This window comes from Moschus berezovskii, chromosome 15 (assembly GCF_049115385.1).
Source record: "Moschus berezovskii isolate FMDL1 chromosome 15, NW_MosBer_1.0, whole genome shotgun sequence".
Classification (NCBI taxonomy): Eukaryota; Metazoa; Chordata; class Mammalia; order Artiodactyla; family Moschidae; genus Moschus; species Moschus berezovskii.
This window is the reverse complement of record NC_142474.1, coordinates 22,808,558-22,833,034: the sequence shown is the minus strand read 5'-3', so window position 1 is coordinate 22,833,034 and position 24,477 is coordinate 22,808,558. Positions and strand designations below refer to the sequence as shown.

Genomic DNA, 24,477 nt, shown 5'->3' with positions numbered 1-24,477 from the left:
GGATGCTCTCCCCACCCCTCCCCCTCTTCTTTCCCCGGAGGTCTGCCCCCATCCAGCCACAGCCCAGGAGGCGTGGGGGAAGGCAGGGGCGGCGCCGAGGGGAATGAATAATTGAAGAATTAGGGAGGAGGAAGAAGAAGAGGAAGAAGAAGAGGAGGCGGGAGCCGCCTGCACAGGGTCCTCCCCACTCCGCACCCCACCCCCCTCCGCCGCCCGGAAGTCGCTCCCCGCCTCCTGCTCCGCCAACATGGCCGCGAAGTCGGATGGAGCGGTGGCCGCGGCCGGCCCGGGGCCGGAGGGGGCGGCCGGAGGAACCCGGGGCAGTACAGGAGGGCGCGGGGAGGCGGCAGAGGTAGCCGGGGGGCCCGGGGTGACGGGGGTAGGGGGCCCGGGGCCGCGCTACGAGCTGCGGGACTGTTGCTGGGTGCTGTGCGCGCTGCTCGTGTTCTTCTCCGACGGCGCCACGGACCTGTGGCTGGCGGCCTCCTATTACCTGGAGGGTCAGCACACCTACTTCGGCCTCACGTTGCTGTTTGTGCTCCTGCCCTCGCTTGTCGTGCAACTGCTCAGCTTCCGCTGGTTCGTCTACGACAATACGGAGCCCGCGGGGGCCCCGGGACCCGCTGTCAGCACCAAGGACAGCGGTACCGGCGGGCCGGTCATCAGCACCAAGGACAGCGCCGTCGCCTTCCGGACCAAAGAAGGCAGTCCTGAGCTGGGCTCCCGACCCGCGCCCTCCTCGGCCAGCACCTACCGCCGCCGTTGCTGCCGCCTCTGCGTCTGGCTGCTGCAGACCCTCGTCCACCTCCTGCAGCTCGGCCAGGTCTGGAGGTAGGAGAAGCTCAGGTGGAGAGAACCGAGTTGAAGGAGTGGGGGTGGTAAGGGGCTGCCCACCGCCCCAGTCCTTCTATGACCCTCCACGCCCCCTTATGTCCTGACCTCCGCCCCGCCCCACCCTATTACAGTTCTGATTCCTTCTCTGCCGGCTCTGCACTGACCTCTGCCCTCTAACTCTGACCAGCTTCAGTTCCATTCCACCCTCTCTGATCTGGCTACTAAAGATAGGGAATGGGGCAAGAAGAATGAGAAAGAGATCATCAGGGGTGTGTGAATGAGGAGGGCCCAGAGCCAACGGAGATGAATATGAAGCTTGGAACAGGGCCCCAGGGCTCCATCCAGCCCTGTCCTACTCCACTCTGCCTGAGTGCTGAGTCTGAGCCTGGGCTTAGGAAAGATCCCAGAAGTCCTTCTCTGTTCTCAAAGATTCTCAGTTTGGAATTGCAGTCCATTCCCAACCTCCCATGAGAAACAGAATTTGAGGCAACTAAATGAACAGCCTCCCCAAACTTTTTGGACTTTTGGGAAAGGGTGTGCTGGACCAGCTGAGAAGGTGTCTAGCTCTTTCTGCTTCCTAAGATTTCTTCAGTGTCTCTACCCTTACCCTCAAAAGAAACAGGGCCATGGGGATATGGGATCTTACATCTGAGGTTAGATAGCCACTAGCTGTTCTTTCATCTTAGGACAGTAAGACAAAACTGAGGCTTTGTACAGCAGCCTAATTCTAGGGTTCTTCCTCTGCCAGGACTGAGGGTGCCTGCTGAGCTGAGCTGAATTAATTGGAGACAGGGGGAATTCTGAACTTAGGGTTTCCTTTGAGTCTATATTTCTCTAGTAAGTTGGGCTCTACTGTGTACTGACAGAATGAACTTGCCTACTATTTGAACTTAGGCAAACCCCTCCTCCCTCCAAGCCTCAGTTTCCTTACCTGTGAAATGAGGGAGATTCCCTCTTTTTCTCATCTCATTGACTTACCATTACATTTTGTTACCTCTTTGGGTTGGTCAGGTGAGGGAAGGTCTTTGTAAAAGAGCCCTGCAGACTAAACATATTTTAGGAATGCAATAGATTATCATGATTATCACAGATGTGGGGAAAACATGGAAAAAGTTAATACTACTGCAGAGTAAAGGGTGATTATTGCTGTTGTTAAGTTTATTCTACTACTTGTTAACATGTTCTGCTTAACTCAGTAGATTCAGTTCTGGGCTGAGGGTTGGAAACAGGACTCCCAGGGTTTGTCCCAGCTGCTCACTTGCTGTGTCACCCTTGTTATGTTGCCAAATCTCTCTCTGCCTTGGTTTCCCCATCTATGCTTTGCCTAGATGTTCTGTGTATTCCATTTAGTTTGCCCTGGGGGAAGAGGTGGGTGGAACTCTATCCACACAAGGTGGTGTTATTATTATTAGCTTGACACATAAAAATATTCATGTCTACATCCAGGAACTAATCTGCATTTATCATTCTGTGCCCGAGTGGACAGATGGTGAAAGATATTTTTAGATTCTGAAATGGTAACTTCCTATTCTTGGTAGCCAAAGCTTCATCCCCCTTTCCCTTCAGCCTAAAGTGGGCCAACTGCCCCTTGACTCACTGGCTACCTCAAAACCTCCTTCTCCCTATGCTCAGAATCTACTTACAAGGAATGAATACTTTTTTCTCTTGAACATAAAACTGAATTTCCCTCAAACAGAGCAAAAAATGACAACGGGGTGGGGGTGGGGGTCTCAGGAGAGTGGCCGCAGATGGCTGAGAGTCCATTGAACTCCATGGTTTCTTAGATAAAAGGGCTAGCAATTTCCACTCAACCCTATTTATAAAGTGAGGGGGTTGGGGTGAGGTGATTTTGCAGGGATGACAAACTAATAGCTCTTGGCTTGAACCTGGGCTACAGTAGTGTTTTGTCTAGCCTGTATAGTATTTCAAAAATTTAAAGTCCTCACACTCCCTTGAAAAAAAAGGCATCTACAGTTCCAGGCCTAGAACAATTTAGACAGGATATTTGTGCTTCAGTTTGTCCAGTTCCATTCTCTTTGATCACATCTGGACATGAGACCCCTAATTTACAGTTCTGTAACAATTGTTTTATTAAGCACTCACTTTGCACCAGCCTATTGGTTGCCTTTTTACCTGCTTCATCTCCTGTATCCCTCCTAGGAATCCTGTAACATGGTTGTATTATCATTCCTACTTAACAGATGATGGAATGGAGGCTCAGAAAGGGGACATCCTTGCCCAAGGTCACACGACTAGAGAGTAGAAGCTTTGGGACTCAAGAATCTCTGCCTTCAAAGCCCAAGTTCAATTTATTTACCCTGCAATTCTGCCACTAAAGTGTCCCCCAAGCTCAAAGAATTATGAGTCTGAGATCCCAAGATTCCAGGATGATAGAAAGTCAAGGGTTCTGCTAGACTGAGATAAGAATGGGAAAGGAGGGGGAGGGAGTTGAACTATGTGGATAAGGATGGGGAGACAGTGCATATTGTCAGAAAAGTGCTGTGTTGGGGTTAGTGTGGGGATCAGGAGACTTTATGTGGGTTTGTAACTAGCTTGCTAGGTGACCTTGGGTGAGGGCTCTTCCCACCGCTGGGCCTCAGTTTCCCTGTACGTAAAATGAGAATAATAGATTTGATGACCTTAAGAGCCTTCCCTTTTCTGGAATTCTGACTCTGGGTCTAGTTATCAGGGCTGAAGCCTCTGGGCCTCTGTCCCCAAAGCTTTGGATTCTAAGATGACTGAGGATATGGCTAAATGGAGGCAAATGCAGACGAGAAGCCACCAGGGTTGGTATTCCTAGAAACTAAGCAATGTGGGCACAATGTGTTTGCTTACCATGTGAAAGGTTCCCACAAAGAACAGCTTCACTGTTCAGTGGGACTTGGTGCAGATGTTCTCACGGGTGGAACCTGGGGTAATGAGGAAGGAGATGTGTGTGTGTGACCTGCAGAATCAAAGCTGGGGGATTAGCCAGTCATTTACTTCCTGAAATTTTGAATATATTAATCCAAATAAATTAATTTGAAACCTAAAGATATTTTTCAACTCCTCATGCTTGTACTGATACAATGCTGAATCAAAATTTGAATAATTTAAGGGGCTAGATAACAGAGACCTGTGTCAGTACATGGGTTTCAGTTAAGGGGACAGTATGAAGCAAGCCTAGAGAAGATGACGCTACTACCCAGCTCCAGCTGATGGTGCCATGTGAAATCATGGACCAGGTGTTGTCTTGATTTCTCTTGAGAAATCAGAAATTGTTTTTTTTTGGGGGGTGTGAATTCTGCCAGTATTTAACTACTAATTAAGGTTTTTAAAAATAAGGTCAACTACATGAAATAAACTTGGGCCCCATCCTCCTTGTACCTTCTGGCCAGCTCCTCGCAGTTGACTGAAGTCCTTTGTTTTTCTGTTCTCAGACAATGGGTATTATTATTTTAAATGCAAAATGGGGCTCTGAGGTGGGAGAGGAAGGGAAGGAATTCACAGGCACTGTTCACCCTCCATGCCTCAGCAGGCCCCATGCGAGGTGCTCGAGGAGTGTGATCCTTTTTTTGCCCTGAAACCTTCCCTCTGGTGGCAGTTGATTTACCCATTTATAAGACAAGAAAGTGAGACTTGGAGAAGTCAAGTAACTTGCCCAAGGTTACCCATCAAGGTAGTAAGGGAGAGGTGAGATGTCCACCTACCTTTGTCCAGTTCCCAAGCCCAAGCTCTATCCCTGGTACCTTCACACTGGCTGCATTAGAAGATTCCAGAGCAATGGCCCAGCACAGAAACAGATTGATCCCTGAGAGAACACACAGATCCTCTGGTCAGACACGAAGCTGGCTGTGGGCTGGACACCAACCTGTGTATTCATCCCTTTCTGCCCAGCACTCCTCCCCACCCCGCACAACCCTCTGAGCTGTTAAGCCACTCAGCACTGTTAAGCCAATTAAAGTCCTAACCCTGTCCCCTCTGACCCCATGGGCAGCAGAGCAGTAAGCCATGAATCCTGCTTTCCCTAATCTTAAACTCACTGGGCCCCAGCTTTACCCAGATAAGCATAGTTTGTTAAGCCAATTAGTGGGAGATGATCTGGCATGGGATTCCTCCCAGGCTGTCGGGATCTGGGGACCCCAAACAGGAGGGAGAAGAAGGAAGGAGGCAAACTGGACATTGAAGGCCCTCCCTCTAATACCCCCTCTATGTTTGGGCCCCAGTATTGCTCCCTCTGCCTCCTCACAAGCTCTGCACTCAAGAAAAGTTTGGAAATGAATTAGTGACCTCCCTGGTGTGACACCAGGCTCTGGGTTTCCTCTCTGGGAAACTATTCTTCACATAATGGTTAAGAGCATGAACTCTGGATTCAAATGGGCTCGATTCAAATCATGACTGTACCACATTATATATGTGATCCTGACAAGACACATAATCTCTCTGTGCCTGAGTTTCATCCTTTATAAACGAGACCATAATGGTGTCACCTCTTGGGTTGTTTCAAGGTCTCATGAGATAATATACCAAGGGTTTAGCAAAGAACCGGCCCATCATTAAGTATTCAAAACCGCTGGCAGTGGTTCATGCCATCAGCCTGAGCTTTATTCCCTGTGGAAAGAGGTTTGTTCACTGAGTAAGTGGTCTGGGAGTGGGCAGGAAGGTAAGAGGGCCTAGAAGGCCCCTGAAGCCATAGGGACATGGCAGCTGTGCATTTAATCTGTAACCATTCATTTCACAAATACATGGAGCACCAGATGTCTACCAGGCACTGCTGTAAATACTGGAAACAGAGTGGTGAACAAGACAAAGTCTTGGCCCTCTTGGAGCTCAAAACTCTAGTGAGAGAAACCAACAAACAAACATAATATAATATAAATTACCTAACATAAACATAATATTTAATAAAAATATAACACAGAATATAAAATATAATGGGTCAAGAAAGTGGTAAGCCCTAGGGAAAAAGTGAAATGGGTGAGAGTGTAGTCCTTCAAGATAAGGTGGTCAGGGCAGCCTCTGTGAGGGGTGGGCACATGTGCAGAGGACTGAACAGAGTGAGGGGGAGCTGTGTGGACATCTTGGGATGGGTGTTCCAGGCACAGGAAAGGAGCAGAGCAAGAAGTCTCTAGGGCAGAGGAGAGAGCTGAGGGGAGAGTGCAAGAAATGATTGTGGACAGGTTGGCTGGGGTTGGACAATGCAGGGTCAAGGGGAGGTTTGGGGTTTTCACTCTGCACAAAGTGGGGAGCCCAAGAGGACTTGAGCAGAGGAGGAACAGGATCTGGACTTAGGCTTTACAACGATCACTCTGGCGGCTGGATGCAAAAAGGATGGGAGGGAAGCCAGGGTAAGTCCGGAGATCCATAGAGAGGCTGCTTAATGATTCAGGTGAGAGAAGATGGGGGCTGGACCAGGGCAGTAGCAAAGCAGGGAGGGACCTGTTTCAAGTATAGCAGACAGGACAGCTTTTCTTCTTTGGTCAGTTACCCCACTGGGGCCAGTTAAGGGTTAACAACTCATACTCTGGAATCAGCCTTATTACCTGTGACTGCCACTTTCTGTCATTTTGGGGAAATGGTATAACTTGTCTGTGCCTTAACTTTCTCATCTGCAAACTGGACAGTCTTCCTAACAATATCTATCATGTGTGATCTGGAGGAGTAGTGAATTAAAGAATGTATGTGTCACACAGGACCTGGAACACAGGAAGTGCTCAATTCTCAGTAACCATTACTATTTGTATTGTTACTTATGAAACAGGTCAGGAGTTGGATTCCACAGTGGTTTTCAAACTGTGTTTCACCTCTTGCCCTCATTTCAGCCTGAGCATCTCAAGTTTCTCTTTTCTTGATATGATGACTGCATTTCTAAGATTTTGTTTTGACAGCCCTACAATTGAAACATGTTTTACAACCCCTTGAACTCTGTGACTATCCGCAAGGTCCCTCCCTGCTCTGACCTTGCAGGGTTGTTGCAGTCCAGCGTCACCACCCACCTCCTGGGAGACCCCTCTCCAGGATGCTCTCCACCCCACCGTCCTCCCCTCTCTGCCCAGCTGGCAGCAACAGGCCATTAGAGCAGCCCCTAACAGACACAGCGGCGGCAGTTGGGCCCAGTGTCCCCTGTTTGATCTATAAAGACCACACAGGAGAAGCCCTGGGGGAGGAGGGAGGGCTGCCAGGAAATGGCTTTGAACCCCCCGGCAGCTGGGGCGAAGATCCCTAGGGAGAGGAAGGAAGATGGGCTGGGATTACTCTGGCCTCTCCATTCACCACTCAGCCTTTGTAAGGGCCTCGGAATTCTTCCCTTGGGAAATCCTATGAGCCTCCAGTCCCTCCCCTCCCCAACCTAGCCCTCCCCATCCTGCCTCCACCTGCAGCTGGAATGATAGTTCTAAAGCTCAGAGCTGACCCTGCCATTCTGTAGCCAGAGGGCCAGCCCTGGCTCCCCTCTGTCCATCGAGCGAGTCTTATAGCTGTAACCTGGTGTCAAGCCCCTTACCTCCTGCCCTTTCATCTTCTCACCACTCTCCCACCCCCGATCCCCGCCCCGCCCCCATAAGCCACACGCTCTTTTCCTTCGCTCTTTTCCTTCGTGCCTTGAGCAACTGCCTGCTGTCCTTCCTTCAGCAACACCTCCCTCGCCCTTCAACTTCCACCCAGTGAAACTCTGCACTCCCTTCAAGGCCAAGCTCAAATGCTACCTCTGGGAATTCCCTGGCAGTCCAGTGGTTAGGGCCCTACACTTCTACTGCAGAGGGCACAGTTTCCATCCCTATTTGGGGAACAAAGATTCTGCATTCTGCAAGGTGCAACAACAACAACAAAAAAGAGCCATCTCTTCGGAGTAGCTTTCCCTGAACAAACCCAACACGTGCCACCTTCTACCCCTCAGACCCCAACTCCCACCCCCTCAATGAGACAGACTGTTGTTTGTTCTTTCATCTAAAGTGGAAATTGCTTGCTTGTTTGTCTGTTTAAAAAGGAACTGTATGCGCTCGTTGAAACCTCAGGCAGCACAGGAGAGGTCCAAAGAAGACTGTCCTCACTCATGATCTCCGGGGGCTTTGAGGTGGGGTTAGGAGAGCCTTTTCCCTTATTAACTAGGTATTTCTTATATCACTTGAAGATTTTACTCTGGTTTTTAATTAACCGAGAAATACATATATACATTTTACCCATACACATTTTAAAAACCTGTTTGTAAAAAATCAGATGTTATTAAAAATTATAACTATAATTTTAGAGACTTAGATTAGATCATTCCTCTTCAATCCTGTCAGGTTGGGAGTGCGATAATGTAGAATAAGGACTGTTGAGCCCAAACTCTGACCCTGCCACTTATAAGCTGTGTGACCTTGAGCAAGTCACTTAACCTCCCTGGGCCTGTTTCCTTATCTGTGAAGTGGAATAATAACCAAATGTCCCTTGTGAGGGCTATTGAATTAATATATGGAATTTGCTTTGCACAGTACTCAAAACATCATACGTTCTAGATTAGTGTTAGCTAGAGTTATTGGTTTATTGTTACAGATGTGGAAATTGAGACACAGAGAGGAAACAGCCTCTCAATACATAAGTAGCAAAGCCAGTGCATGGGAAGCCATGCAGTCGGGCTCCCAAGCCCACATGTGTAACTACCAAAACATAATGCCTTCTGCTAGTTAAGTGTATTCTTAGAAAATAATCATGTATTGCTTTGGAAAGAGAAAAAGTCAGAAAAGTATTTTTTAAATTTTATTTTGTATAAAATACCTACTGTTAACACATTCTGGGTTCTTCCTCTTAGATTTCCCCCCAGGCACAATTACTCATTCCTCTTAGCCTCACTGTCCTGATCAGATTCTGTTGTGATCCTTGCCCACCTGGTTGGTTTTCTTACCAGATTACAAGCCCCTGGGGAGTTGAAGCCTCGTTCGTTCTTCTCTCTGTCCCCCATGGTGAGTGACTCCAAGCAGACCCTCTGTTGCTGTTGGTGGCCTGGTACCCAGCCAGCTTTGATGAGGTCCATAGGAGATTCTTGGGGCTTCCCTAGTGGCTCAGTGGTACAGAATCCTCCTGCAATGCAGAAGCGAGTTCAATTCCTGGGTCAGGAAGATCCCTGGAAGAGGGCATGGCATCCCACTCCAGGATTCTTACTGGGAAAATCCGATGGACAGAGGAGCCTGGCAGGCTATGGCCCATGGGGCCACAAAAGGTCAGACACAACTGAAACAACCGAGCCTGCATTGGAGATTCTCAGAACATGAAGTCTGTTGAAGCAGGGTTTGCATCCGTGGCTGAAGTGGGGAGCGCTGAGGCCATGTGGGAGCACTTCACTGTGTAGACATGACACTGGGGTCTGCTTAGGCCTTCATCTGCAGTTGCAGCCTTCCAAACTGTCAGTGAAGAAATGCAGGCTCAAGGCAATACATATGTATTAGTACAAGATATAGTAGGAGCAACCCTGGGACTGAGTTCCCAGGAGGATGCACCAGTGGCTGACTTGGGAGACAGAGGAAGTAAAGTTCCTTGTATGCAGTAAGTGCTCAATAAATTTTCATATGAACTGAATAGAATCTTGAAAATCAGAACTTCTTCCCCACTGTTAATATTCTGGGTTCTTCCTCTCTGACTAAAAGTTACTATTAGTAATGTGACTTTAAAAAAGTTTTATTTTACATTGGAGTATAGCTGATTATTAATGTTGTGTTAGTTTCAGGAGTATAGCAAAGTGATTCAGTTATACATACATATGTATCTATTCTTTTTTCAAGTTCTTTTCCCATTTAGGGTATTACAGAATATTGAGGAGAGGTCCCTGACTTATACAGTAGGGCCTTGTGATGATCTAGTTTAAATATAGCAGTGTGTACTTGTCGATTTCACACTCCCAATCTATCCGTCTCCTCATCTTTACCCCCTGGTAACCAAAAGTTCATTCTCGAAGTCTGTGAGTCTGTTTCTAAAATCAGAATCTTGAGCAAGACATTTCACTGCCTGGGATTCAGCTACCCCATCTGTAAAGTTCAGCGGGGGCCTTGGGAATCCTGGATGAGTTTTCCCAGGACTCAGACAAGACAGCAAAGTAGCTGAGAGCTTGGAGCTGTGGTACAGCTCATGGCACCATGGCTTCCTCGCTAGGTGACCTTGGGCAAGTTGCCCCACCAGCTGGAGCTCTAGTTGTATTGTGAAATGGGATGATAGAACCCACCCCTTAAGGTTCTTGTGAAGATGTTTTGAGGGACTTCCCTGGTGGTCCAGTGGTTAAGACTCCACGCTTCCAAAGCAGAGGACACAGGTTTGATGCCTGGTCAGGGAGCTAAGATCCCACATGCTATGCATCCAAATAAATAAATAATTTTTTTTTAAGGAACCATCATTACCTTAAATGACCATATTCACTTATTTTAAAAAAAGATGTCTTGAAATAATATAAATGCATGGGCCTTCACATACTATATTCTCAGAAAATATTTACCACCAATTATTATTGGCCCAAGTAGCAGCCCATCCTACTTACTTAGTAACAATTCAGGGGTTGGGAGAAGGGCATCAAGGGACCTGACCTCACCCCTGGACCCCTCTTTCAGGGAAGAAGACTTATCTGTGACTCAGAGACAGTGTGAGGATAGGTGACAAAAGGTTAAAGGGAGGCAGAAGCTGTTTGATAAGAAGGAAGATCACCTTGACAATCAAGCTGCCCCTAAGAAAGAGGGTTGCCCCAAGGGTGTGAGCTCCACAGTCACCAGACATGGATGCAGACAAAAGTGGCTTTGGCAGAGGAGCTGAGCAGGGCCTCCTGCCTTCAGTTTGGAGGATAAACCAGTCATCCCTACAGCCCCTCACAGTTCTGAGTCTGTGGATCTGACTTGAGGGCTTTGTGACACTTATCTGCCAGACCACAGGTTGCAAATCAGTGGCCCAAGAGCAAGTTCAGCCTAAGAATGTGTTCATTTGGCCCACATGGTATTTTTTCCCCTCCTGTTTAATGAAACTTTAATATGGAGATAATTTAAGTATATAAAAGCAGAGGGAACAGGATAATGATTCCTCCATGTACCACCAGCCTGTTCCAAGTATGATCAACTCCTGGCCAGCACCATCTGAAAGAACTTTCTGCAGTGATAGAAATTTCATGTGTGTGTGTATAGAAGTGCATCCATAAATATTTCAGTACATCTAAAAAATATACTTTAAAAAAATTTAACTAAAGTATGTAATATTGTCACCATACCTAAAAAAGAAATAATTTCTTTTAAATTCATATGGTAGCTTTAAAATTAGTTGCCAACATTTCCAAATTGAATTTTGTTTCATTTTTTGTTTTTTTGCATAAATATCCTAATTCCCAGCTCTTCTTGAAAAATTGAAATTCCAGCCATACTGGCCTCACACTCTCCCTTCCCATGGCAGCAATCACTTGGAGCTGAGGGACAGCTGCCTTTTTAGACAGGACACCACTCTATCACTCCCCAGAGTCCCTAATAATATCAGCTCGGCCCCTCTACGATCTAGGATCCCTCAAACTAGAGACAAACAAAATGTGCTTTTTTCCCTGCCTTGATCCTTAAGCACCTTCAGATGTCACCAGGAGACCAGGATCTAACTCCCTCTCCCACACAGGCTCACATCATCCCAATGTTGCCCAAGGATTTCAGGAAAAGGGGGAACAAAGAGCCTTGGGCTAGAATGTGGAGTCCTGGGTTTTGGTCTCTGCTGTGTGTCCATTTCACAGATGGGGAAAGTGAGGCCCCAGGAAGGAAGGAGATCTGGCTGTGCTCAAACAGTGACGGACATGAGGCAGGAACCTGGTCCCAAACACTTTGCTGGAGAAGAGCTACCTGCTTCTCTGCCAGGCAAAGAGAGAAGTACTGGTTGGGAGCTGACTGCAGTGGGTGGGTTGAGAGAGGGTCTCAGCTCTTCAGCCGGAGCCTAAAATTAGTGGCAGGGAGATGTTTGGCCTTAGCCCAGAAAAAAAAAGTGCTGTGTCTCTGCATGGGGCGGCTAAGGAGGAAGGAGACAGCCTAGCTCCCAGCACCACACGAAACGGGAGCCAAACGTGTGAGATTGCATCCTTTACTGACATTTATGACTCATTTGGCTGCCAACCCCAGGAAGGTCCCATTTTGCATCCTTGCAGGAGCACACAGCATTGACGGGTGGACAGATGGGGAGGGAGCCGCAAGGCCATTCCCCTCAGGAGCATACTTGGCTACAGTACAGGTGAGGTAGCTGTATAATTGGAGGCCCAGTGTTTCCCAGGGAACATACAGATCACATCTAGGTCCTCAGCTTGATCCATGTCCTGCAGTGAAATGGGGGAGTTGTCCATCCCTAACCTGAGGTGCAATTCTGATGCTTTTGGCTATTGACCTTGGGCAAGTCACTTCTCCAAGTGCCTGCTAAACATCTCTGAGGTTCATCCCTTCTGTCTGGGCCATCCTCACCTCTTACCTGGTACCTGGTCTCCCACCCTCCACCCTTGCCTCCCTCCAAGCTGTTCCCTACAGCCAAGGTACTCCCTCTAAAATGCAGAAGATCATGTGCTATCTCACGTGATCTTCATCCTCTTGTTTAAAACCTCTCTTTGGCTTCAGATAAAGACTAAATGCTTCACCATGGACCCCTCATCCCTTGCTTCCTCGTCTCCTTTGTGGGAGCTATAGCCATTCTGACTACTTACTTCTCCCTCCCAACTCAGGACCTCTGCCCATGTTGTTCTTCTGCCAGAAACCCCCTTTCTTCCCTTTACCTGGTTAACTCCTGTGCCTGCTTCAGATCATGGCTCAGTAGCCACCTCTTTCAGAAAGCCTTCCCTGACTACCACATTCTTCCCCAGCTGGGCCCTTCCCTAACAGCACTGCCTTCCTCAGCGCTGGAGCACAGAAGCTGGCTGGAGCATGTGGAGAAGCCACAGAATGTCTGTTGTTTCAGGTTTGCATGATGATTTCATTAACATCCAGGTCCCCTGCTAGACAGCACCCAGTGGATCAGGTCTGTCTTGCTTCTGAGAGTGCTTAGTACAGCTCCTGGCATACAGTAGGTACTCAAAAATGCTGGGGGAATTAATGTCAGTGAACCTCCTCTTTTCTGAGGCTCAGTTTCCTCACCTGGAAAATGGGGATCATGCCCACAAAATGTCATAAGCTGCACTGAGGCTGTTAGCAAAGTACCTACAGAAGGTCTTCGGTGAGTGATTGTTATTTTCTGGAGGAGGGCAAACACCCCGAAGAATACCTTGTCCTGAAGGAAATTCCCTGGCCCTCTGTCTTCTGAGGACAGATTCCGTCACCACCAGGGAAAGTCAGCGAGGAATAGGTTTCAGCCCCACCAGAAACTACAAGACCTCCTCTTCTTGCTGGAGCCTCTGAGTCTGTCAGCTTCTTAAAACTTCTTATTGGTTGAGTGCTCTGCACTGGGCTGGGCATTTTATACAAATCACCACCTTCTTTCTTTTTTTTTTTAATGTTTTTTATTTATTTTATTTTTGGTTGCCCTGAGTCTTCATTGCTTTGTGCAGGTTTTCTCTAGTTGTGGCAAGCAGGGGCTACTCCTTGGTTGTGATGTGCGGGCTTCTCATTGTGGTGACTTCTCTTGTTGCAGAACACAGGCTCTAGGCACGCAGGCTTCAGCAGTTGTGGCACATGGGCTTAATTTCGCCAAGGCATATGGAATCTTCCCGGATCAGAGATCGAACCCATGTCCGCTGCGTTGGCAAGCAGACCCCTAGGCACTGTGCCACCAGGGAAGTCCCACCACTTTCTGATTTCATAGCTACCCAGAAAAGGTGAGCATTGAGCGGAGGCGTTCAGAGACGGACACAACTTGCCCAAAACTACACAGACAATAAATGACAGCATCAGGATCTGAACCCAGGGCTCCCTGACTCTCAAGATTGACTCTTTCCCTCTGCGCTTGACAGCCTTCAATTGGGGGCTTATAAAATACATTCATACTCCTTATTCACCCACTCAAGAATTCAACAAATATATACTGAACATTAACAATGTGCCAGGCATTAGTGGCATAGCAGAGGACAAGCATGGTCCCCACACTCATGGAGAGACAGACAAGAAATATGCAAGCAAGTAAATTAGATCATCTCCAGCTGTGATGTATATTATTTCAGTTGTGATGTATGTTATTAAGAAAATAGGGTAACTTGATAGAAAGTGGCCAGAGGGGCAGAAGTGCTTTGGAAGGCGGGGCAGGGAGGATCTGGAAGGGCTCTCTGAGGAGGCGACACTGAGCTGAGATGGAAAGAATGAGAATCTGCCAGGTGTTGTTAAAGCCCTTTTTAGGCAGAGGCCCTGAGGCTAGAAAGAACTTGGGGTGTTCACAAAGAAGCAAGATCAGTGTAGCTGTCGATGGGGGAGATGGGGAGGGTAGAGGGAGATGAGGTCTTAGAGGTGGGCAGGGGCTGGATCACACTGGGCCCCAAAGGTGAGGATTTTCTTCTAAGGGGAGTAGGGAGTGACATGACCTGATGGAGGATTTTACAGAACCCCTCAGGCTGCTGTGTGAAGTATATGGTCTAAGAGGGCAAGGATCGAGGGAAGGAGATCAAGGGGGACAGAGGCTACCGCTGCGTGGGGTTGGCTGGCTTGGACCAGAGAAATAACACAGAAATGGAGAGAAATGCTTGGGTTCAGGACACAGCAGTAGGGTCTTAATGTTATCGGAACTAGATTGGTGGGGAGATGGGCCTAAGGAAAACTCCCTGGGGCAAGCAAGAATCAGGTTACTGGGACCTATTTTATAGGAAGACTAAAGCCCACTGACTCACTGGAAAAGACTCTGATGCTGGGAGCGATTGGGGGTAGGAGGAGATGGGGAAGACAGAGAATGAGATGGCTGGATGGCATCACCGACTCGATGGACATGAGTTTGAGTGAACTCCGGGAGTTGGTGATGGACAGGGAGGCCTGGCGTGCTGTGGTTCATGGGGTCGCTAAGAGTCGGATACGACTGAGTGACTGAACTGAACTGAAAGCCCACAGAGGGGCTGGACTTTCCCAGAAAGACCCAGTCTTGGACCTGGATCTCCTGACTCTCCAACCAAAATTGTTTCTTCCCCCCCAGGTTTCTCTAAGCCCACATAATTCCAGACAAAGCTTTTAGGTCCAGCCCCGTCTGACATGGGTCCTTCTGGACAGCACTCTGCATGCCCTCCAAGCAACCGAAGCACCTTCCCTGGAGCAAGGGCCCATGGAGAGCCAAGTCTGAGTCCTCGGTCTGGTGCAAACTTGCTGGGTGACTTTATACAAGTCGCTGTCCCTTTCTGGGTCTCAGCTTCTTCATAAGGATAGTAATAGGGATACTATCAAATAAGGATAGTAATAGTGTTTACTCCAAAGATTTGCTGTGAGGAATGGACGCTATGTATAAAAAGCAGAGCCTGTCATACAGTTGGTGCTCAATAAGTGTGAGCTATTATTGTTATTAATACCTGCACACTATCCCCATACAGACTGCCAGAGTGGCAGTGGGCTCAGTTGGTCCAGTGTTCCGGCAGCCTTGCCTGGTCGCCCTCCAGAGCCTGCAAGCCGGACCCACACTGGAGACCAGCAGAGCTGGCTGTGGTGCAGGGCTGTTCCTGGATGGAGCAGGAGTGGGGGAGCCACTGGAAGCTGCTGTGTTTTTTGGCCCAGAGCTGTGAGGGGGTGTGGAGAGGGACAAGAACACACACTCGGAAACGCCGAGATCGACAGATGGAGGCGCCGAGGATGTGAGAGACGCAGACAGACAGAGAGAGCCCTGGAGTCGGGAGAGGGGGAGCAGGCAGAGAGGGCGGCCGGAAAACTGGCAGTCACGCGAGCCACGAGCTGAGCAACAGACCAGCAGACGGACCAAGCCACGGAGAGACCGAAAGACAGACAGACCGACAGGCAGTATCCACGAAACAGCCAGAAAGACAGAAGAACAGACCTGGTATCCAAGGGGACAGACAGGCTATCCTGACATCCAAGGGACAGAGAGACAGGTAGGCTGACTTAGGACCCCAGGGTCAAGCTGACTAATAGATGGACATAGTATCTGAAAGACTGAGTGACCTATAGTCCTAGGACAGACAACAGGACTGACCCAAGGTCCCAGGGTGACACTGACAGACAGACAAGTAGATTGATGGACAGTAATGGAAGAACAGACACATACATAGGTTGACCCTGCATTCACAGGACAGACACAGCGACAGGCTGATCTGAGCCAGAGACGGAGACGATGACCCACAAAGAAGTGGGACGGAGGACCACAGAGCGACGGGTCCAGGCTGACCATCTGCACAGAGACTGAGGCCAATGCCAGCAACCCTGACTAGTGCCAGAGGCTCGGGGTGACCCAGGAGCACAGGAGACAGACAGGGTGACCCTGACATTGGGCCCAGAAGCTTCCGGGCTTCTCAGGGATGTGGGATCCCTCATCCTTCTCCCTTCTGCCTCTTAGAGAGAAGCCCTCAGTGCTGGGGGATGCTGGGCCTGGGGAGAAGGGAATGAGCTCTGTCCATCTCCTGCCCAGCTGCCTGCCCGTGGCAGGGGACGGTATTGAGGAGACAGCCTTTTGGATCCTTGAGTGGAGGGATGTCACACCTCCACTGCTGATTTCTCTTTTCTCCAGCCTTGCTTGTTTTGCTCCCAACCCCAGCCTTAACTATAAACACTTACTGTTCCAATTTCCTCCCAGACAGTCTTCTCTGAGCCCAAGACTGGGAGTCAGCAAATTAGATCTAAAATAAGACTTCTGAGCACCTGTTTCCTCACCGGTAAAATGGGGGTGGTAGAAACTGTCTGTTAGGTTCGTCACACACCAGCCTCAGGCAGTTTAAGGCTGCGGGGTGGCGGGGGGGATGTCAGAGTTAGCGAGGAACATCAGGGAAGGCTTCTTGGTAGAGGAAGGACAGATATTCCAGCTCTATGCAGACTCAGGCAAAGAAGCTCCAGGGCTGCCAAGATCAGGAGGGAGATGCTTGCAAACACTCATGTACATGTATTCATTCAACAAATACTTATCGAGTTCCTACTACAGGTACTGATGCTGAGGATATAGTGGGGACCAAGATGGATGAGGTCCCAACCCTCAGTGAACCACAGTAGTGTAAATTGATAAATAAGATTGTTTTATAAGGTATATTAAGAGAAAATGACATAGTGACATGAGACGAGAGGGATTCAGTGAGAGCAGAGGGGCTGACATGGGATGGGTGGCCTGGGGAGCCTCTCTGAAAAGGTAACCTGGGAGCTGAGGAGGAGACCTGGGAGTCACAGGAGGATCTGGGGAAAGGGGGCTCCAGGCAGAGCAGGCAGCAAGTGCAAAGATTGGAAGTCGGGAACAAATTGGGCTGGGTTCCAGGAACCTCTAGGGCGTGAATGAAACAGTGGTTTGAGATGAGGTAAGAGAAAACAGGCAGGACCAGATGGTTTAGGGCCTGCAAGCCAAGGGGAGATGCTTGGATTTTACTCCAAGTGGGAGGGAGGCCCTTGGAAAGGTTTGAGATGGGGAATGACATGATCTGACATGATTAGTTTTTAAAATATTCCATTGGTTGCCATGTGGATAATGGATTACGGGAACAGGGTTGGGGCAGGAGGCGGAGGTGGGGGGCAGGAGTGAATATAGGTCTGAGAAAGCAGAGGATAATATTGACCTGGACCAGGGTGGTGGCAGCAAATAGACAGACTGAGGATGTGTTTTGCAGGAGAGCAGAGGCACTGCCCCCAAGGCTGGATTCTTTTCCCTGAGACAGGATGTCCTGTGTGGATGGCATCAGTCCCATTTGTGGTGAAAATCAACTTCTTCCACATAGAATGGAATTGGGTGGGCTTCCTGGAGGAGGTTTTAAGGGAGGCTGCTAGTACGTCAACCACATTTCAGTGAAAAGAGAGGCTGCTTGGTGATCAGGAGGAGCCAGAGGCCTCCACCCAGCACATGCTCCCCCTCTGTATGTGCACATCCCCCTACAGTTTACAAATGTTCACAACAAAGGGTGACATGAGGCTTAGAGAGGTAGAATAGCCAAGGCCGCACAGCACCCAGGGCAAGGGCAAACCCCCACACCCAGCATATCCACCTTGTCTCCTGATCCTCGCCCCAGTGGCTATGATGTAGACAGGAGAGCAAGTGCTGGCCCCTTTCTAGAGAAGGTAAAACTGAGGCCCAGGGAAATTAGGTTACGTGTCCTGGGCTGGGCTGTTTTAAGACCTTTATGGGCCCTACATCTATCTATCAAGCATATTAAAATGCAGCCATATCAAACATCGAGTGTAAATTATATATAATCAGATGAAAGCCAAATTGCAGTTGACTGGCTGATATGATGTTCTATTTTGCAGACATTTAATTAAACATTTATTAATTTTGATTCTACAGTTTTTCCCTGTGTTTTAGAGCCAATTTTCCTCCCTGGCTTCAGACGTTTTCCCAGGCCCATGAAAACGTTGCAGGCCTTTGGCAATGAGTGTTTAGTGCAGACTGGAAGGGACAGCCACGATTTTTGGTCCTGTTGCCAAAAGGGGCAGAATGAGGCTAAACGGAGACCCTTTTACCCCCAGACTGTAGCATGATCTTTCCGTGCTCCCTGCTGACCCAGTGTTCTTGGGTCTCAGAAGTCTTTCTCTTCCCCTCCTGCTTCCTTGCTCCAGCCCACAGCAGCCCTGGGCTGGGTGAGCCCTTTGTCTGCAGTTCGCTGGGGCATGGGTGTTGGGAGCTGGCATGGGAGGGGGCAGGAGTGGGCGGGGAATTGGGCAGGCAGCCTGTCAGTTGGTGATGGATGCTGGCAGGGCCGGGGCCTCCCTCATGCTGACCTAGGCCAGGAAACAGATGGTCTTCCAGCCTGAGGGAAACTTCCAGGGTGTTGCCCTCCCCCAACTCCCCAGGCCCCTTCACATTGGACCAGCTGGTCTCTCCTTCCTGTCCAAAGCCAGAGCCACAGGACTGGGAGAGGGAATGGGGAGCAGGGAGACAGAGGCTGGGACACCTGGTGTGCATTTGGGGGCCTCAGAAGCTCTGGGGGTCATCTTGGTCTCTCTCTTAGTTGCCCCCACTTCTGGCATCTCCAGCTCTGTGCTTAGCCCCTTCCTCTGTGGCCTGCCTTAACTCAGCCCTGTCAACTCATGCCTGGACCAACCCCAGCCTCACCTGGCCTTCCTCCAAGCCAACCTTCCAGAGTGAGCTTTCTAAGCCACCGAGCTGATCATATCACCCCTGATTCTGGGACCAAATTCAGATTTAGAATGAAGTATGAACTCTTCGTTCCAAAAATTCGATGCCCTTCACAATTCTAGTCTTCCAAAGGCCCAGGAAAACCCTTACTTCCAGGCCTGGCAAAACACGGCCATTCCCCTAAAAAGCCATGTTCTCTTGTGCCTCTATACCTTCACTTCAGTTGGATCTTCCACATGGAATACCCTTCTGTGCTCCCCGTACACCTTCCCACGCTTGCTTTAAAACAGATCAAATGTTTCTTCCTCCAGGACATCTTTCCTGACCCCTTTCTCCAGCTAAACTTATCCATCTCCTCTCTGAGTTCCACAGCATCTTAGAGCATCTGTTTCAGCTCTTAGCTTATCTCTCTCTCTCATGTGACTATGAGATACTTAAGGGCACAGGGCCTAGCACACAGCAAGAGGTCAAGATACCCTTGCTATGTAAGTGAATATTCTAGTTGCAGAGATCCTTGCAGGGGGCGGGTGGTGGTAGGCAGGGGTCCAAAGAATAGTAATCAGAGGGAGGCGAATTTCTGCTCAATCAGAAGAAACACAATTTGGCTTTTGAGCTGCTCAGAACTGAAGGCTCTGCCTCAGGTGGTAGAGTATCCCTGTTCAGGCTGGGAACTTCCAGAGGGATTCCAGTGCTGGATGGGAAAGTTAGACTGCGGGGCCTTTGCAGTTCTTGAGTCAGCTTCTGAGGGAACAGCCCTCTTCCCTGTCCTTGATGTCATCCCATAGTGTGTCACACTTGAGGGTGCGTCTACCCCACCCATTGGTCCTGAGAAGACTCAGGGATTAGAAGGAGAGCCCTAAATGGGTGTTTCTGGCCATGTTTTTTGGGGACACTTTGGGTCCCAGAACATTAGCTCTGAAAGGATCTTCAGCGTCATCAACCCCATCCTTCTTGTCGGCAGATGGCAATGCTGAGGCCCAAAGAGGGCCACGCCATTGCTCAGACCAGGATACTATTTGGGGAAACTCTGGGTTTTAGCTGAGCACAAATTCCAGGGAGCACTGTGCGTGCTTCCTTCCTCCCTTTGGCTGGTGACACACAGTTGACCCTAGAACATCCTGGAAATGCCAGCACTTCACATGTGGGAATAGACCCCCCAGATCCCTGACTCCCTGATTCTAGATTCAGGTGATATGGCCTTTGAATCTGGTGGGACTTTCTCCCCTGATCTGGGGGAATATGACTCCTAGGGGAGCCCTCGCTGGTTTCAGCAGAGGGCACACTGGTCCTGTGCTTCAGAATTAGGGAGTTGAGTTTGCCAGGAGTGAAGCTGCTAGGCAAGGAACCAGGGCCAGGATCTGTGTGGACAGTTCCTTTGTCACCCTAATGGGCATTGCACTTTATAGTTGGAAAGTCTCTCATCCATTTAATCCTCACAGCCACTTTAGATGGGATCAGCTAGGATTCAGAGAAGATCTTCTTCAAAATCATCCAGTAAATTAGAAACAAAGTCAGGAACTGAAGTCAAGTCTTCAGGCGACCTTCCATATCTTCTACAGGGTCACCAGAGTTCCATTCAGTTAAGCAAGTTTGCAATCCTGCAGTCAACATGGATTGGCATCTACCAAAGAACCGAGGGTGTAGCAGTTAGCAAGCCAACCAATCATCCTTATGGAGGTCAGTCTGGGGGAGATGGATGCATAACCAGGCAGTTACAACTCACTGTGACAAGTGCAATGTTGGAGGGATGCTAGAGAAATCCCCTTACCTCAGATGCGGGTGGTCAGCAGAGGCTGCCTGAAAGAAGTCATGTCTAATAGCTTAGCCTTCGATGAAAAGCAAGACTTGTCCAGGTTTAGGGCTAGGATGGGGATTGAAGGGCAAGGCAAGGTGTTCCATGAAGATGAACGTGAGCATCGTGAGCATCTGTGATGCATGCAAAGCAGGTGGAGCTGTCAGGTTTGTTGTGAGCATTTGGCACCAGAGGAAGCAGCCAAGTTTCAAATGCCAGGGGATCTCTGAGCAGCTTCCCTATGGGGAGAACTGGGCACTCAGAGGTGGGGTTGGGGGAAAGGCCAGGAAGCTGGCAACAGAACTGAAGGCTAGTACCCAAACGGTGCCTGAACCTGTATGTGGGCAACTCTTTAGGGCTTACAGTGAGAGGCAGTGTTGTTTAATGGTTAGATTTGAATCCTGGTTCCACTGCTTCCTAGTTGTGTGACCTTGGACAAGGGATATAACTCTCTGGACCTCAGTTTCCTCGTCTATAAAATGGGGAAAATAATAGGGCTAGTGTAAGCTCAGGGTAGAGCGTCAGGAATCCTGCAAAGAAAGCAGGACCTAACTCGTCACAGCAATAATGTGATGTTGATAATGCTGTATGAAAGGCTTGCTGTGTGCCAGTGCTTCAAGCTAGTGAACCCATTGGGAACAGCTCTATGAGGAGATCCTTTTGCTATGTCAGTTTCACAGCCTAGGAAACAAGCTGAGAGCTGTAAGTGACTTGCCCAGGGCTACACTCACTACGTCCCGGCCCTTTGCACTTGCTGGCGAGGGCTAGGGGGCCGAGCGCGCGCGAGCCCGAGGTCCTGAGCACCGGGTCCTCCCACAGGTACCTGCGCACAGTGTACCTGGGGCTGCAGAGCCGCTGGCGCGGGGAGCGGCTGCGGCGCCACTTCTACTGGCGGATGCTGTTCGAGAGCGCCGACGTGAGCATGCTGCGCCTGCTGGAGACCTTCCTGCGCAGCGCGCCGCAGCTCGTGCTGCAGCTCAGCCTGGTGGTGCACGAAGGCGGCGCGCCCAAACTGCTGCCCGGTGAGCCCCGCCCCGCGCCTGCGCGCCCCGGAGCCCCGCCCCCGGCGGCTCACCTGTCTCCAGGATTCAGAGGACAGCGCCGCTGGTCCGCTGCCCGGGCTTAAGGCCCCTTGCGGAGGCCCTGTCCACTCCCGCACCCTTGGCCCACTCGCTATCCGGGTTTTAGAGGCCCCGCCCCTTCTCCTCTCCCCATCTTCCAGGCCTCTGGAGACCCCCCACGTCCCCGCCAATGGCCCACTTACTCTCAATGTTAGGAGACAGCTACGCCCCGCCACCTCACCTCCTTGCCTCCTCTCAGGCCCCCTGCCGTTCTCCCTTCCCCATTGCCAGGGCAGACGAGACCCCACTTCTGCCAAGTCCAGAGAGGCCCCTGACCCCATCACCACACTGCAGGCTCTCGGGGAAGTTCCCTGTCCGTTTCTTTCCCTAGACTGTCCCCATCCCAGCCTGCATCTCCTGGGGACCGCTCTGCCTCAGACCCTCTCAGTCACCACCCGTTTCCAGAGAGCCTTTCCGTCCCACCCTTGGCTGCTCTTCAGCCCCCTTGGAGACTCCTCCCAGCTTTTGTTCTGGTCCCCATGTAGTCACCCCACACAGCCACCTTGCTGTGCTGTGCTAGTCTCTCAGTCGTGTCTGACCCTTTGCGACTTCATGGACTGTAGCCCGTCAGGCTCCTCTGTCCATGGCATTTTCCAGGCGAGAATACCGGAATGGGTTGCCATTTCCTTCTCCAGAGGATCTTCCCAATCCAGGGATTGAACTGGCATCTCCCACATCTCCTGCATTAGCAGGAGGATTCTGTACCACTGCGTCACCTGTGTCAGAGGAAAAAACCACATTCCCTGTCTCCCTGGGGCTCCCCACTCTCCTCCCACCTGGACTTTTCCTGATACACCCTCAGTGTTTCAAAAGACTATCACCATCTCTCAGGTGCCCTGGATATCCCTTGCCCAGGGTCCCAGGCCCCCGTCAAAACTTCCCACCCGGCATTTTCTTCCCATGCGCTCAGCTGTGCTCAGCTTGGATATTCCTTTCCACGCCCCAGCCTCATCCTGGTGGCCTATAGCTTCTAACAGTCCCCTCTGGCTCTCCATTCCCTAATCATGACCCTGCCTCTTCACCTCCTTTTCACTCCCAGAGTCCTGGACCCTATTTTCCCACCCCCCCACCAAGACCCCTGAACCCTAACAGCCCCCTACTAGAGACCTGCACTGACCCTTTCAGAGATCAAAATCACCCACCTCCCCTCTCCCTTGATGTCCCCACCCCTGTGGAAGCACCTAACCCTACCACTCTCAGCCCTACATCCGTGTTCTGGAAGACCACCTACCCAGACCCTCCCTACACCCCTCTTGATTTAGAGATCCTGCCCCCCATACCTCCTCAGAACCCTGCTCCTGACCCAGACCCCTCCCCCTTTCCCCAGACCCCAACCCAGACCCATCCCTAACCCAGCCCCCCCCCGCCCCCACCCTGTCTCCACAGCCCTCTCCATCTCCGCCTCACTCGTGTCCCTGGCCTGGACACTGGCCTCCTACCAGAAGGTGCTGCGGGACTCACGGGACGACAAGCGGCAGCTGTCCTACAAGGGCGCCGTGGCCCAGGTTCTGTGGCACCTGTTTGCCATCGCGGCCCGCAGTCTGGCCTTTGCACTTTTCGCCAGTGTCTACAAGCTCTACTTTGGCATTTTCATCGTGGCCCACTGGTGTGTCATGACCTTCTGGGTCATCCAGGGTGAGACGGACTTCTGCATGTCCAAGTGGGAAGAGATCATCTACAACATGGTAGTGGGCATCATCTACATCTTCTGCTGGTTCAATGTCAAGGAAGGCCGCAGCCGCCGCCGCGTGACCCTCTACTACTGCATCGTTCTGCTGGAGAACGCCGCACTCACCGGCTTCTGGTACTCCAGCCGCAACTTCTCCACCGACTTCCACTCGCTCATTCTGGTCTGTGTGGTGGCCTCCAGCTTTGCGCTGGGTGTATTCTTCATGTGTGTCTACTATTGCCTCCTGCACCCCAACGGGCCCATGCTGAGTCCCCAGGCCCCCGGCTGCATCTTCCCTAAGGCCCCAGGGCCCTGTGGCCCACCAGCCGACGCTGTCACAAGTCCCCCAAGGTCCCTGCCCAGGACTACAGGCCCTGAGCGGGATGGGGTCTCCGTGGGAGGCGAGCGTGCGGGGACCCCCACGCCACCTGTCTTCCAGGTGCGGCCTGGCATGCCTCCCACACCTGTGGCCCGCACCTTGCGGACAGAGGGGCCTGTCATTCGGATTGACTTGCCTCGGAAGAAGTACCCCGCCTGGGATGCTCATTTTATTGACCGCCGGCTCCGGAAGACCATCCTGGCGCTGGAGTACTCCTCTCCCACAACGCCCCGCCTGCAGTACCGGAGCATCGGGGCCTCCCAGGAGCTGCTGGAGTATGAAACCTCGGTGTAGGCCAGAGTTGCCCCATGAAAAGGGATGAACTTTGGCTAATCCCACATCGACCACAGTGTTGAGCCCAGAATTGCAGGGCCACCAGGCTGAGGGCGAGTGGATCTGTTGGTCCAAGGGTAGAGTGGCCCCCATCATTGGGTTCTTTCTTGGGAGGGGACAGCCTTGTGGAGCCCCAGCCCTCGGCCCTGTTTTCAACCCTGCGGCCCATTTCCTAAACTCTTTGGAACCAGGGCCCAGGGAACCAACTGGTGCTACGCTCCTCGTGAGCTGC

The 24,477-nt window shown here is 50.6% G+C and overlaps 1 protein-coding gene across 1 annotated transcript; it reads left to right on the top strand.

Moving 5' to 3' along the window:
- Window positions 1–247: 247 nt before the first annotated feature.
- Window positions 248–24,206, top strand: XKR7 (XK related 7). The gene is made up of 3 exons (XM_055425396.2): window positions 248–831; window positions 21,563–21,765; window positions 23,251–24,206. The coding sequence occupies exons 1-3, from the start codon at window positions 248–250 to the stop codon at window positions 24,204–24,206; spliced, it is 1,743 nt and encodes a 580-aa protein (XP_055281371.1).
- Window positions 24,207–24,477: the final 271 nt, after the last annotated feature.